A 16,687-nucleotide genomic window follows, 5' to 3' on the forward strand; every position below is an offset into this window, starting at 1 on the left:
CCATATTGAAGTCAACCCTGGTATATAACTAAGCAGATTTGTCAAGTGAAAACAAGAAAAATGGGCTGGAGTACAGCTGAGCACAGTTCTGAATAGCAAAGCCCTAGCTTCAGGGAAGGAGGGGAACAGGGAGCAAAGAACATGATAATTGACAGTTACTTAGCCATGTTCATTGATACACATCTTTTTTTCTTTTTTTTCCTGTGTTTTTCAAGGCCTGTGCCAGTGAATTGCTCGCACTTCTTACAGCAAAATTAAACTCCTGTCACCTGAGTATTAAACCACTAAGTCCAGGAGTTCTAAAGAAAAGTGATCTAATTCCTCTGTTATTAACTTCAGGCTTTCTATTAATTCCACCATGGGGAAAAAAAGAAAGATTTGCTGGAGAGAAACAAAGAAGAAAAAAAAAAAAAAAAACCTATCACCCATATTGCCCCCCCTCTAATTGCTCTACAAGAAATGAGCCCAGGGAGTGAACATCCTGAAACTGATGCACCCAGATTTTTGCTCTATGTGATTCTACAAAAATTCATATATAAATGCATCTATGTACATTACATAAGTGGGTTCATAGACTGCATACTGTTTTGTGACTTGTTTTTTCTGCTTAACATATTATTGTATTGATACATGGATATATAACATATGACTATAGATTATACATCTCAAAAATATATACCAGAATCACCATTTATAGGATGCATAGTATTCCATGATATTGCTGAACCATGCTTTATTTACTCAGTCCACAGGTGTTAAACATTAAGTTCTTTATTCATTGTTCAGTATTATAAATGGTGCTGCCAAGAACATTCCTCTACATGTCTGACTATTTCTTTAGGTCAATTCCTACAGTTACAAACATTGCATTGAATAGTTTTCATACTTAAAATGTTGACATATACATTCAGATTGCCTTCCAGAAAGGGTGAGTCATTCTTTTCCCATTAGTGCTTGTAGAAAGCCCAATGAGGTCAGCTGTCTGTAAGAAGGTGGAAAAAGGGAAGTGAATATGATTACTATATCCACACTATAGCATTCAGGAAAGGCAGAGCAGGACAGCTGGGGGGCACCAAAGTTTGAGCCAGAAGAGGTATTAGAAACTCATTGATGTATTTAATGCTTGAGGAAACCAAAGTACAGAGGAGTTAAGCAATGCTCCCTGCCAAGACCAAGTTCCCAGAGTTAGCAAACCTCTTAAAATGGACAACCCCAAACTTTAGGCGTAATTTTCAAAAATGAGAAAAGTTACTCTCATGTAAATACAAATGGAGTGCTGTGGTTTAAGTGTGTCACTCCAAAGTTTATATGTTGGAAAGTTAATTCTCAATGCAACTATGTTGAGAGGTGACCTTTAAGAAGTGATTGGGTCAGTAGGACAAACCTGATGTATTCATAATCAGGGGATTGGGTTCCTGATATAAGGATGTTTGGCTGCTTTCTCTCTCTTGTATGCATGTCTCTTGACTTTCCATCTTCTGCCAGAACTATCAGAAATAAATATCTGCTCTAAATAAATTATGCAATATTGGATATTCTGTTATAGCAGCACAAAACAGACAGATAGTGTGTGTCAAAGATTGGTTTTGACTCATTAATGAGACCATCAGTGGCATATTAAAGCTGGTTCCAGATGGCAGAAACTGGTTAATACCATCAGTGGGTAAAAGATTAGCCTCCTGACCCTGCTTTAACATCTACTGTGAACCAGCTTTTTATAGCTAATCTGGATATTGCCAACATTCAACTTTTTGACCTGCAAACAATGAAATCTCATACAGTTTAGCCTAGCACAAAATTGGGTAATGAAACCAAAACCTTTGGGGTTCTGTATCCTATTAAACAAATATCATTTGTGGCTTATCAATCTTCCACAAGTTAGCATTTGACTTTATTGACTTTATAGAGAATGGATCTTAATCCAACTAAGACTCAAACAAAATGATATCCTGGATGAACCTTAAATAGTCTTGTTAGTGCCCGACTGTAATTTTAAATGAGATTTATTTATTTATTTATTTATTTTATTCCAAACTTGGCATAATTGTCTTAATGGTAGGAACAATCTCTGGTGGCTGAACTGATGATCTGTGAAAGGACAAGTTTGATCTACCTTGTCTGTTGAACCTACCCAAGCTACTCTCCAAAGGAGTTTCTCTGAAAGCTGGCAGGCTAACAGGGCACTATAGTCAGCTTTCAGTTCTCATTTCTTATTCCAATGGACTGCGGACTTGTTTTCCTAAGACGCTGGGGAAGAGGTGCTTCCCACTGTGCAGGAATCTACTCTTATCAGATTTTCAGCCAAATGCCAGTGGAGAGCCCTGGTCACACCTGGAAAGGCGAGCTGAATTGGAATGCCCGTTGGTCATCTTGCCAGCCCTATTTTGTAAATTCCAGAATGCTAGTCCCCACTCAGCATGCTTGTCACTAACAGCAACCAAACAAGCCACTTACATTCATTCCGTACAACCATGGGCCTCTTCAACTTGAGCCCCATGAAGGCATTGATCAATGCATTTCAATTCAAGATTTTCATAATTTATCATCTCAAATCCTTTTTCCAGAGTCCATTGGATGTAAAATTGGCAGCTTTTTTTTTTTTTTTTTTCTCAATGGCATATAGGATAAAGGTGTGTCTTACAAATCAAATTTGATGGGGCACATGATGATTTTGTTTTCTTCCTTATTATAACTCCAGTCTGATGCTTAATACATATTCTATCAATACTTCTTAAAAAATATAAAACAAAAATGCAAAATCAAGCTTAAAACACAAATGCTAAAACTAACCAGTGCTGTAGAAAACATCAGGGACAACTCTCAGAAAAAAAAAAACAATTGTTATTTTTCTTGGTGTTTCTATTACATAACTTATTACTGAACCTTAAAATATAAAGCCAAAAGCAGAAATATGGTGCTACCTGTGACTTCTAATTTAACACAAAATTGATCCTTCAACATCTGACAAAATATATCAAGGCCCCAGTAGGATGATTGCTTCAAGATAGAGCCTCAAAGCTGCTTCCACTTTTCATATATTGAACTATAGATGCTGTATGTACCCTTTAAAAAATGTTTTTCTATTTTCCTATGGAAGCACTAAATTGGAGGTTATATGAAAGTATGTGTTCTTCAGGATAATTTTGAACATTACTTTAAAAGCCTAAGCCTGGCTTAGGCTGCTGGAAGTTCACTGAATCAATGGCACATCCCTAGCTATAGTACTCCCAGCCCTTCACAGCCTCCACCATATTGGTCAGGAGCAGCTAGAAAGGTGAAGCCAACATAGGTCTCTATTATTTGTTAGAAGCTTCACTGAGATCAGATGAGAGCTACTGCATCCTCAGGGTGCATCCACAAAGATGTCTTTTGGTGGCAAATAACTGAAAATCTTCAACAGTATCTTTTTAGTGGAAGCCACCACTTCAGCTACTTCTCTATCCTGTCTAACTGAGGTTAAAATGGACTGGCCAGAGCTCTGCTTCCTCCATGTCCTGATTTACCCCCTGTCTGGAAGGCAAAGGAACAGGGAAGTTACCAAGAAGAAGGCGGAAGAGGGAAGGGTAGTCAATGGATTCAAAAACTAATGTGTGCTAGAACCTGCTCTGAGCTCAGGGTATATAGTAGTGGACAAAAAGCAACATACCTGCAGTGTGGAATTTATATACAGGGAGGGGCCATTGTGGCTCCATGAATAATCCACAGGCAGACCCATCACCTCCAATGGTCAACATGTAGGCTGGAGGGTGTATTAGGTCGGATTCCCTGGAAACAGGACCAGAGCTGAAGATTTTTTTTTTATATACTCCCGAGAGAAACTCACAGTGGAGAGGACCTTGGATCTGGGGAAAGAGATCAGCTAAGGCTTTAATATCATCTTAGATATGAGACATTACCCATCTTAAACGGAGCTTGAGGATTTTGTACATCTTACTTCAAAGTGGTCCCAATGAGGAGTGAGGGAGTTGGAGTCCTGCACAAGGACTCATGTCCCCAGTAGGTATTGTTAACACATTCTGCCACCTTGGTCCCACCCAACACTTCTAGAACCCTTGTAAACCAGACCTCTCACATTTCTGTCATCAGCTCCCACTGGTCATTGGTCAAAGACTGACTTTGGGGTTCCTTGTTTGTCTCTGTGTATCAGATGAAGCTGATTCTAGCCATCTGGTGCCTCCACTGGCAAAGGATATGGAGTCAGCTGTGTAGGATGAGGTTCTCTTCTCTTGACCATACTTCCTATGTATATGAGGTCCCCTTTGGTGGAAGTACAAGTGAAGCAAGATCACTGTGAAGTCTGATGTTTCAATCTCAGGAATATCCAACAGGCTAGAAACTACGGACACTAGTTCAATGTCTTGTGGTGTCACACACAAGGAACACTGAGTACTTAATTTTCTGGGGCTCCCCTAATTTCAATAGACTATCTATTGTATCATGCTTCTCAGACCCTATGTCCCTGTAGATTTAAGGTGCAGGTGGGGACCATGTGATGTGAAGATCTCCCTCATCCACACTGCACAAAGACTCATGTTCCCAGCAGGTATTGTCAACACATTCTGCCACCTTGGTCCCACCCAACACTTCTAGAACCCTTGTAAACCAGACCTCTCACATTTCTGTCATCAGTGAGTATGTTATCAAGAGTCCTTAGTCACAGGTCAGACTTTAAGAGTCCCAACAAATCAGATTCAGCCACTCACCCCAAAAATCAAAAGGGAAAAAGTAACAGTGAAAAACAGGAAGGGAATTTTAATCAATATGACCACATTGGGAAGGCAAATTGAGATCAAATATCTCAGCCCTGTTAATGAGGCACTGACAGGAACTTTAGGTTTAAATAGAGGAACAATTGGGACAGGAGGTAAGAGGTGTGCATAATTAAGTAGGCTTGATCAAAATGTGACCTGGTTGATCATTCTTAGTTGAGTTCTGTGAGGGGGTTCTGGAGAAGTCGTTATCATTTGAGGGGGCAATATCCATTTGCTTCTCAGATGTTTATCTATTAGACCTGTGATCCAGGAAGGGGGCAATTCAGTTCCCATGAGATGATTACTCCTGCTTAGGAGGACATTCTCACCATGAGGCAATCTCCCTGCAAGGCTCCACTATTCCCCTGCAGTGGCACCTAGAATAGGGGTCTGGAATAGGACATTGTAAAAGCAGACAGTTGGGTGTTCCTGCAAAATTTTGAAAATACCAGAGTTACCCTTATCTTGGTGTCCTCAGTCTTGAAGGGGAGTGAGATAGTTTAGGTAAATTTAGGGTTAATAAAACTTGTGTTACACTCCTTGAGTGATTGACATGCCTACATGCAGAGCCAAAGTTTAAGGTAATAAAGGGGACAGATATCAGTGAAGGAACAGATGACAAGTTTTATCCTGCCTTTTGTTAGCTGGTGGGCATCTGCAAGCCCAAGGGAAGAGTCAGTGCAAAGGTGGCCTCTCCGAGTCCCTGGTATAGATAATGTGAATTGTTAAACCCTCTTAAATCACCATCAAACATTAAAAGTATACGTCAGCTGAGGGCTTTGCCACATTACCTCAGTGAACTCTGACAACTATGAGAAGCCTCGTTGTACCCTCCATTTAGGGATGAGGACATTTAAATGGTCCAATTGTTTACTCAGAGACACACTGCTCAAAGCAACAGAGATAAAGGAATTCCAACAGGCTAGGCATGTTGTCAAAATTTTGCTTCTGAAGATTAAATTATTCATTTGTATTCGTTTCCCTAAGATTGTACTATTTACTACTTGGAGCTAAAAATGGAAAGTTACTCACCTCAAACCACTACTTTCACTTAGCTCAGAGAATGGAATTGGGTTGGGTGATTACCATTTTCTCTACATAACTGTGTTATTGGAAAGGTGTTTCTTTTTTCTTTTGTTTTTTTTAACTCTGAAATAAAAAGTGGAATAAAAAGATAGTAAATGTTGCTTTTTGGTAAATAGAAGGTTCTAATTTGATTAAGTTGATATTTTCAACCAACAGGGCTAAGATGAACTATTGCCTAAATGCTGTTTAGTTCATTTGCTCTCCATGTGGAATAAAAAATTAAGGGCAAAGTTCTACCTATAGGGATACCCCCAGTCTTTGTGCAAATCCAAAAAAAAAAGCAGACCCCTAGGCACATTCCTGGTCTGCAGAAAGTACCTGGGGCAGAATGTAGGGCTTAGATGCTTAGGGTTTGGGAATCCTAGCTCCAGCCATATTTTAGTTACCTCATAGTTCTCACCTCATACCACACACAAAATTAAATTCCAGATGAGTAAAAGGCTTACAAATAACTAGATCTATCATCTTTAAATAAAACTATATATAAGTCTTAGTTGTAAGTAAAGAGACTGTTTATCACTTCAAGATAAGGAATATCTTCCTGGACATGGGTCAATAAGTAAAAGTCATAGTGAAATTTTTGATAAATTTAATTCTGTCATCATTAAAAAGCTTAGGACATTTAAAAGGCATAAAAACAGTTTGAGAGAAAGTATTTGAAATATATGAGACAATGGATTCATATCCACAACTTATACAACTTAACAAGAAAAGCAAAGAAATCTCAAAATGGGCAACAGATAGATGAGCAGGCAGTTCCTCAAAAAACGAAATACAAATAGACAACAAAAACATAAATGGGGCAAAAATGAATGAAAACAATACAAAACAAAAATTGCCTGTACTCATCAGATTGGCCAAAGTTTAAAACTCAGATAATATCAAACGAGTGACATGGACATTTTCAAAAATGGCAGAGGCAATATAGAAGAAGCACCCAACCACCTGGACAGCAGTGTGGCACCACTTATAACCTGTTAAATGCATCAGCCTTGACATTTTATTTGAGGTTTCAGGTGGTGCACAAGGGAGCACACACAAGTTTGTTCACTGCGATACTGCTGGAGAAAGCAGTCATTGAAAATGACTAGTATCTATTGAAATAGAATGAAGATTGTGGTATGTGCCCATGGTGGAAAATGATTTCCATTAAAGTAGATGAACTAGGGCTTCACGTATCAATGTGGATAAATGTCATAATATTTTGTTGTCTGAAGTTAGCAAGATACAGAAGAATACATCTGTATTTCCATTGGGTGGAAAAAGCACAGTGATACGACTCAAGAATGATACACCCAATAGTGGTTTACCTCTGAGAAGATGGAAGCGAATATGAGTGATGGTCAGTGGAGATTAGTTTTAACTGCAGTCATTCATTTTTTAAAATGGAAACATATTCTTCTTTTATGTTCATAATTATAATTAAATTTCAAGATATAAATGCAAACACCCTTGGTGTAACACAAAGTTGTGGTTTCGTTTTTGTTTTGTTTTATCTTTTTGGCAGTATTGGATATTGAACCCAAGGCCTCACATATGCTAAGCATGTGCTCTGCCACTGAACTACATCCCCAGTCCTCAAAAAGTACTTAAAAGGCAATGTTCTTCTGAGATGCTCCAGCATCATTCTCAAGGTACTCTGCTAAAAGAGGAGGGGAATAAACCTCCATTAATTTTTTGTTCCCATGATAATAGTTCCTGTTGGCAAAAGTTATTTGAGAGTTTGGAAGAAGTCCATTGTTTTCCAGATGTCTTTAGGGAAACCCCCAGCATGGGATGCACCCTCCAGACCATGATAAAGCAGATAGTAGAGGAATTGTGTAGGCCATGTGATTTTGCAGGTCCTGGAGGTAGGTCCAATCCCATAGTGCTGATTCTAGGATTGTAAAAGTCCACCACACCCCAAGGCCAAATGGATGCACTTGGGGCATAGAAGAAATTCCATAGCTGGGAGCCAAGCACTTAACTTTTCCCACACCCTAGGTTTCAAGTCTTCATCATATCAGCTACACATCCCTTTTCAAACCACTGATAACATTCCTGCGTGAAACCAGGAATTTGAAAAGCACTGTAACAGAACTTGCTCTATAAGCACTTTCTTGTTTTATTTTTACTTGACTTTCAAAGATATTTTCTCCTTTTATCTAACCCTAAAAGGAAGAAAACAAGATTTGGGGTCCCTCCCTTTTCCTTCCTCCCTCCCTGCATGCAGGGATTCATAGAATGCCTTTGCTCCCCATTAGAGGAAAATTGACTCCTAGTGGGCAAATCTAGATTAGAGACTTGGGCACACAGGCAGATTGGGACCCCACAGAAACTGTCTTTTGTAGTCCTAGACTTTTATAGATGGAGATTAAATGGCCTTTTTTTTTTTTTTCAGTTTGGGAGACTGTTTTAAATGTCTTTTAGTGTTAACTTTCTGCATAATAATGATTGCCAAAATTAGGAGAGAATTTAAATAGGAAGGAAATCAGGCAGCACTTGGGTGCCTGTTGCAAAGCATTTTAATCTTATTGTCCTGTTTAACTCTCCAGCCCCACCCCCATCCCACTGCACCAGCCTTGGAGATTTAAGCATGAGGGCACCCAGATGGGCGGAAGGGTTCTTCACTCACCCAAGGTGGCCCAGCCCACAGGGGATGCTGAGACAGGATTTGAAGGCTGTTCTCTCTGAGCCCAAAGCTGGTGTGCTCACCACCATTACTACACACTACCAAAGTACAGACCACCTTGAAACTATACAAGGTTGCTGCTTCTCCTGCCATATGGAGAGTTTACCCGGAATGATTATAAGACGGTACAAATTAGTACAGACTCCTGCACTAAACTGGAGAGTGGCAGGCCCAGCCTGGTCCAGGCCCAGCCCTGGGTGTGACCTCAAAGGACTGGTAAAGAACCTGTTCCTTCCCAAATTATTCTCCCATTCTGGGTCTGGATGCCAGTTCACATGCAAAGTCACCCACTGAATACCTCATGGTTCATTAGGCATGAATGCTGACAAGTTAGGGAGCCTAAGGGCACTGGGTTTCTGAGGAGAATGAGGGAGGTCAAACCACACCTGCCTTCTTCTCTACTCTTTTCACTGCTAGGCCCTTCCTTCTGGTTTCTTCCTGAGCAGTCCCCACCCATACCAGTAACCCTTTTCTCTCCCCCAGCATCTCATCTAGTTTACTTTTTTTTATTTTACTTTCTGCAGTGCTGGGGATCAAGTCAGGCCCTCACTCATGTTAGGCAAGCACTCTACCACTGAGCTATACCACAGACCTAACCACACCACCCTTTTGTTTTTTGAGTCTTGGTGTGCATCCCTACAGGGAAAAACAGCCAGCCAGTACCCTGGGTTTTATCACTTAAAGTCTACTGTGCTCCCTACTTGCTCATGGTCAATCTTGGGTTCAGACCTTTGTTACCATATGGTTTTGTGGGAATGACACTGTCATACAGGGTTCTGGGCCTAAGAACTACTATCTCACTAACTTTTGCCTTGGCAACCTGATGCCCTGCCTCACCCTCTGACTGCACCAAAGAATAGCCGCTTGTCTCTGTGGTTACCTTTCCAGGAGTTCACATACTTCCTGGGTGGCCAAGCAAGTGAGCTGTGAGAAGCAGGATTTACTTGCCAGCTTTGTATGTACTTTGCCAGTTCCTTTCCCTTCTTGAAGGAATTCTTGACAGGTGTTGAGGTCTTTAGATAAGTGGGTTTGGAAAAACTTCAAGTAGTAGCACCAACTTCAATAAATAACTTACACTGAGTTGCTAATGGCTTTAACATGGAAAGCTTAGGTTAAAACTGGTCCCTGTTGGTGGGTGACAAGTTATCTCTATTTGTCTGCAAAGAATGAAATTAGAAAGAACCAAGTATAAAGGATGAAGGTAAAAGTCAATAGAAATTAAGAACATACAAATAAATACAAATTTATCAAGGAATGATGCTGGGAACACCTGAAATCCAATTAGTGGGACCTGAGAATGATTTCAGAGAGGAAAGGATGTTCTGTGATGCTAACTTTTGCTGGTTGGGAGGGCCTAATGGGTATATTAACATAATTCTGAGAGGCAGGCATGACCCTGGAATATTAAATTCTGGTCCATTAGCAAATACTAACTAATGCTTTTAGACAGGTGAGTCAGGATTGAATGAAGCAGGAAGAAAAATATGGAGGGAACTGAACAAAAATGCCCTCATCTGGTAGGGAAGGGTCCCACAGTGATCTAACTAGGTACAACCTCTGTCCACCTTTGTGTCTCAGGGTCACTTGCACTATAGATAAATGACATTAGTGGTGATTTACTATCCCAGTGCTGAGTGAAAGCCCATTGTTTGTTCTTGTGTATGGCTAGATATAGAAAAGAAAGTACATATGGGAAATGGAGGTTTAGAGGTGCAGCCAACGGTGTCAGTAAGAGCTGCATCTGAAGGCTATAGCTGGAAAGGTCTAACTAGAAAGGATCAACTGCCTCTTTTGGGGAAGGGCATTAGGGATTTTTTTGTTCACATCAGTATGGCAGCCATAGGTTGACTGGAGGGTGGAAAGATGACCTAGTGACCTGTCTTCCTGCCAGGTTGAGAATTCTCTCTACAAGGTTTGCCAGAGGCCATGGATGGCCCCTGAACTGGGCAGTGCTCCCTGCTTCCTAATGGGCCAGGAATGACTATCCTGTAGAGCATAGCTGTAACAAAGTGAAGGGGACCCACCTTTAGTGTGGTGGGGCTTCAGTAGAGGCACACAGACTCCCCTTCCTTGTTCCCATCTTTTTATTACCTCCCTGTACTTCAATTTTCACATGCATCCACTCTCTTTTTCTTATTTTCATAGTAATTTTGATTATGGTATATTTTAAGCATACAGAAAATCACATAATACTGCAACACCTATTGCTCACCTCAATAAAATCTTTTTTATTGGTTCTTTTTAATTATACAATCTTATTTTGCTGTTTTAAGAAATAAAACCTCACAAGTGACTGAGCATATCACCTGTGAACATCTCCATCCATTTTGCCTACCTAGAATTAACCACTAGGATTAAGATTATAATCCCTATACATATTGGGATTGCCTTTACATCTATGTGTGTATCTGTAAATAATACCTAGCACAATTTTCCATAGTATTAAACTTTATATACTCAATGTAATGCTTTTCATTTTGCCTTTTTTTCTTTTACAAGTGCTTTTTGAATTTTTATCTCTCTGTATGTTACTATATATACCTCTGGTTTGTTAATTTTATATACTATGTAGTATTCTGCTTATAATTTGTGCTTTTACAAGTAATGGTGCAGCAAATATTCTTGTAAAGTTCTCCTTGTAAAGTTCCCATGCACAAAACTTTCTCTAGATGCTTACCTAGGTTTCTATTATCTTTAACCCTAAAAATATTTACAAGTTGTTTTCCAAAGTGGATCTATGAATAATATTTCTCCAACAGCATAAGGAGGATCCTCTTTTCCCACATCCTGGAATTGTCAAACTTTTTTGTTGTTGTTAATTTGATGGGTATGAAACAGGATCGCCTGATAATTTTCTCTCCCAAGGCCCCAGAGCTTCTGGAAGCTGCACCCACATTCCTCACCCCAGTCACACACACAATGGGATGAATCAAGCATGAAGGGCTTGGCTGACTTCTCTCTTTTCTGACCTCTACAAATTGGGTGCACTCAGAGCTATTTGCTGGGATCCTTTCTCCACAGACATTCTATCCTTAGATAATCTCTCCCTGTCACAGAGTGACATATAGGCCAATAAGTTCCAAATGTATAAATATCACCATCCTGAATGCCGAAAACTACTGAATAGACTTATTTGATAATAAGCAACTGAATTAACATTTAACTTGCCCAAAGTCCTACTCAATTTTCCCCACAAGCCTAATCATTCTTCATTCTTCCCCACGTCAGTCAAGGGCATTGCCATTTATGTGATTTCTCAAACCAAAAACTTAGGTGTCATTCTTGATTCTTTCCTTTCCATCACCTCCACATGCAATCCACCCAGTCATATCAATTTCTACGGCAAGTTGTTTCTGAATTTTCCCCTTCTTTCTGTTCCTACTGCTTCCCTTGCTCCCAGGACAATATCATCTCTTGCCTGGATCACTGCAGTTGCTCCTAAGTGGTTCTATTTCTCCTCTTGCCCTTACAAACCATCTCTAACTGGAATCCAAGATGACCTTTTACTTCCCACACCCATGCTGGAGATTAATCAAACCCAGGACCTATGCATGCTAGGAGAGTGCTCTACCACTGAGCTACAACCCCAGCCCCACTAAAACCATCTTTTTAGACCATAAAACAATAAAATAAAAGGTCATTTCCCTATTAAAGCCCCATAATATTTTTTTATTATAGAAAACTAAAATTCATAAATACTATGATCTATAAGCTAGGCAAGATCTGGCACCTTTCTGCTACTTTTTCTACATACTTCCCCAGACCCTGGAATTTTGTTCAGTGGGCTCTTCCTTTGATCTTGTCATAGTTCCCTTGTCATTCAGGGCTCTATCACTTGCTCAAAGTCCTGTTCTGATCAACCCACACTAAGTAGCAGAGCCCCTTAGCTGCTTCCTACAACACCACCCTAAACTACCTTTGTTCTGGAACTTCTTAGTACTCACTGTTATGGTCCATCGATTCTATAGGAGTGTCATCTCCATTAGAATTGAGACCTTCTCAGCGTTACTCTTCATTTGAGTACCTGGCATGAAGTAGATTTCCATAAAGGATTATTAAATTGATGAACAATTTTTTTCATTTTTTTCTCTGTAACCTGTAAACTCAAATGAAGCATCTCTCCTTGAGTCAGGATGGAATATAAGCTGCTACTTAAGACAAAAGAACATTTACTTTGGGCTAGAATAGTAGTTCTCAAGCTTTTTAATCTCAGAACCCCTTGACATGCTTAAAAAATGATTGAGGACTGCCAGACACAGTGGTGCACACCTGTAATCCCAGCTACCTGGGAGACTGAAGCAGGAGAATCTGAAGTTTGTGGGTAACCTAGTGAGGCCCTGCCTCAAAATTAAAAATAAAAATGGGGGAGGATATAGCTCAGTGGTAGAGCATTTGCCTAGCATGTGTGAGGCCTTCGATTCAATTTCCAGCACTGCAAAAAAAAAAAAACACCCCAAAGAATTTATATTCATGTGGATTATGTCTATAGATATTTACTATATTAGAAAGTAAAATGAAAATTTTAAATGTTTTTTTTTAATATTTATCTTATTGTATTTGGGGGAGCTACTAGGGATTGAACTCAGGGTTTTCTACCACTTAGCTATATTCCTAACTGCCCTCCCCCCGCCCTCCACCCCTCCCACACTTTTTTTTTGAGATGAGATCTCAGTTACCCAGGCTGACCTTGAATTTGTGATCCTCCTGCCTCAGCCCCCTAAATTGCTGGGATTATAGCCATGTGCCACCACACCCAGCTAAATTTTTGTTGTTGGTGTTGTTTTCAGAGAAGCAATAATAGGCCTATTATGTGCTAACACAAATCACATATGAAAAACAACACTTTCAAAAAATAGTGCGAGAGTAACATACTTGAGTGGTTCTTCTACATTAAACAGTGTCTAGAAGGTGCCAATAAAGTTACTACATTGAGAAGGTGGGAAGGTAGTTCAATGATAGAGCCTTTGTCTGGCATGTACCAGGCCCTGGTTTCAATCCCCAGTACTCCCCCCCCCCCCACACACACACACAACAATCCTGTTGAATAAGTGAATAGTTGGGCTTGAGATTTTAGAGCAGCCTTCAGGGTCAGATGCAGACCCTTCACGGTTTCATAGGTAGGGCACAAAAGACAACAGAAATCTTTTCCAAGAAATGGCCAAGTTCCCCCCACATTTCTTCTTAGGTACTGCAAGGAGAGCACCTAAGCACTTACCACCCCTAACACTTTCCTAGCCCCAATCAGTCTTTTCCTTTTTCCCTGTCTTCTATCATTTAGTTTTATTTCTTAAATTTTTTATTTATTTTATTCATGTATTCATTTTAAGAGACAGAGTTTGGCTATGTTAGCCAGACTGGTCTTGAACTCCTGGGTACAAGTGATTCTCCTGCCTCAACCTCCTGAGTAGCTAGCTACAGGTACTGACCATCATTACTGTCCTTTCTCTCATTAAAAAAAAAAAAAATGCAAGAGTGCACACCTGTAATCTCAGCAACCTGGGAGGTTGAGATAAGAGGATCACAATTTTGAGGCCAGACTCAACAACTTAGCAAATTTCTTAATAACTTAAGAAGAACTTGTCTCAAAATAAACTTAAAAAAAAAAAAAAGGAGTGGGGATGTAGCTCAGTGGTAGAGTGCTTACCTAATATTTGTAAGGCCCTGTGTTCAATTCCCAGTAATTAAAAGAAGGAAAGAGAGAGAGAGGAATAATTCTATAATTTTAATGTCCTTAAAAATGTTTGTAAACCATATGTGTCCTTTCTTTTCTTCTCTTCTTCTCTCTCTGTCTCTCTCTCTCTCTCTTTTTTTTTCCAGTTCTGTGGTTCAAACTCAGTGTCTGGCACATGCTACCCAAGTACCTCTGCACTATGTCCCCACCTCAGGTGTATGTCTTTTAAATAAATTTTATTTCGAAAATGGGGCACGAGGGGGTGGGGGAAGGAAAGATAGTAGAATGAGACAGATAGTATTACCCTATGTACATGTATGATTATATGAACGGTGTGAATCTACTTTGTGTACAACCATAGAAATGAAAAGTTGTACCCCATTTGTGTACAACAAATCAAAATGCAGTCCGTAAAAATAAAAAATAAATAGATAAATAATAGATTGCCACAAAAATAAATAAATAAATAAATTTATTACTATGACCCAAATATTGATTATAAAAATTTTAATGTAGGGAATTCCTTTTGACAAAAATGAACATGGAGGCCTGGTTTTTAGTAGAAAGTAGTTATTCCTCTCTGTATTTGTGTTGAGCAACCAAAGTGTGTGCATATTCTTTTCATTATTATAATACTAAAACCCAAGTTCTTCCCCAATACCGAAACCTAAGTTCTTCCTCTTTTTAAGGGGAAGCTGGCCCCTCCCCCTTTTTTTTCCCCCTATTTAGAGGAAATTCACAGAGCCGAGATTAAAAAAAAAAAAAATGTGATGGTCATCTCTGTGGAAGTGCCAGAGCTCCCCAGGCTCTGTGGACGTGCCACGCCTCTGCACTTCCTGACGTCATACTATTTTTGTCTTTGAATAGCTCATTGACACAATCGCCTCGGAGATCGGAGAACTGAAACAAGAGATGGTGCAGACAGATGTCAGCCTGGAAAATGGCCTGGAACCTGCTGAAACTGCCAGGTGACCGGAGACGCGGTTAGGTGACGGTCGTGAGAGAGGGACTCTGGGAAGTCCATTAGCTGTGAGGGCTAACGTTCCTCACTCCTCTGAAGTTTGGGAACTGGGAGTGCTGTGGCAGCTCCAGATGAATTTCTCTGTGGGAGGTGGGAGTGGCCTAGAGCTCCTGGTCTGCTTATTTTAATCCCTTTGAAGGCACTTGAACTTTATACCTTCTCAATTCCTCCTGGCACCAGAACCCGGAAACCTAAAATTGTCTGTGCCATGTCCACCTACTCACAATGATGGAAACAATAACGCAGCGGATCCTCGGTGTGCAAAGTAGAATTCAGTGTAACTGTGTCATTCTTCTGAAGGTTTAAAGGGGAGCAACTAAAGAGGATGGACTCATTTTGCATTCTCAGGTCAGAAAAAAAAAAAATCAATAAAACTGGTAGTTAATGTAGCCATTAACCTGAAAAATGATCCAGTGTATTGGAAACTGGATGTGCTCCTTAATGGTTAAGGAAGGGGAGGCAATGTGCTCTTCTGGTTAAGCTTAATACCTGTTCACATATTGCACATTCTCTGAAAATGTAATAGGAGACTAGTGTTTAAGTGGAGAATGGGGGTGCAGGAGCCAGGGTGGAGGTGGGAGGTTGGAGGTAACCTCTTACAGCTCTTTGGTGTTATAATTCCTTGCTAACAAAGACAACAGAATAAATCATCACAAAAGTCAGGGAAACGTGGTGCTTTGGAAGCCAGATTCATTATCAGCTTCCTCTCTTTTCCCAGAAAGTGGGGTGGAGGCTACTTACTTGGAGGAATATGAAGCTAAGATTTATGGTGCAGGTTTTGCTTGCAAGTCATGGGACAGGCAGGCAAGCCAGGTGTTTCTGGTTGTCCAGGCAAGTTTCAAACCAGCTTGACTTGTTCCCTGCTGTAGACTGAGGGGAGGGAGGACTATCTCAGGGAGGTGCTGAGCTGGAAGGTGGTGTTTTGATGCTCTCCCTTTCTGGAGCTGCAGTCCCCCTTAGCCGTGGAAGTTCTGTGTGCCTTCTGTGTCCTTGCTTTTCTACAAAGTGACTGGGGTAGACAAGATGTTCCTCACACTTCCTGCAGCAGTCAGGCATCCCACTATCTCTTGACTTCAATGTAAAGGGTTTTGATTAATTAACTTATTTTTCCCACAAACTGGATGAATGTACAATGATTTTCAGTTAGAGGAGTCCATCTCATATTCAGAGTAATTCAAATGTGGTGGAACTTAAGCCAGGGGATTCCTCTTTACCCTTTCCATTGTTGACCTAAAATTAAATTGGGAATCCAGGCTGCTCAACAGTGTGAAGTGGGTTTTCAGAGCACTGATTTCTTTTACATCCAGGAAATAACACGCTGTGAGATAGACCCCAAACTCCTCAGGGGACAGACACCCAGACGTAGAGCAGCAGGAACGTGTGTAAGTGCTGAAGAGTGAAGTTTGCAGGAAGAATAAAAATGTTAGGGACTATCAAGATCTTGTTCTCTGACTTCAGCGGGTGTTCCGGTGGGGAACTGGGCAGTC

At 40.3% G+C, this 16,687-nt stretch overlaps 1 protein-coding gene across 12 annotated transcripts in view; it reads left to right on the plus strand.

The window, feature by feature from the left end:
- The window catches only part of Rin2 (Ras and Rab interactor 2), a 224,005-nt gene that overhangs the window by 142,490 nt on the left and 64,828 nt on the right, over nucleotides 1-16,687 (plus strand). For 5 of the 12 annotated variants that reach the window (XM_047538224.1, XM_047538225.1, XM_047538228.1 and 2 more), the window contains one exon: nucleotides 15,047-15,147. The exons of 5 other annotated variants lie outside the window; for them this stretch is intronic. In XM_047538224.1, coding sequence (XP_047394180.1) covers nucleotides 15,047-15,147 — 101 coding nt within the window. Of the gene's footprint in view, nucleotides 1-7,370; nucleotides 7,472-15,046; nucleotides 15,148-15,380; nucleotides 15,549-16,687 lie in introns of those variants that run through there. 2 more of the 12 variants (XM_047538238.1, XM_047538239.1) reach the window with 2 other exon arrangements.

The sequence above is a fragment of the Sciurus carolinensis genome, chromosome 2 (genome assembly GCF_902686445.1).
Source record: "Sciurus carolinensis chromosome 2, mSciCar1.2, whole genome shotgun sequence".
NCBI lineage: Eukaryota > Metazoa > Chordata > Mammalia > Rodentia > Sciuridae > Sciurus > Sciurus carolinensis.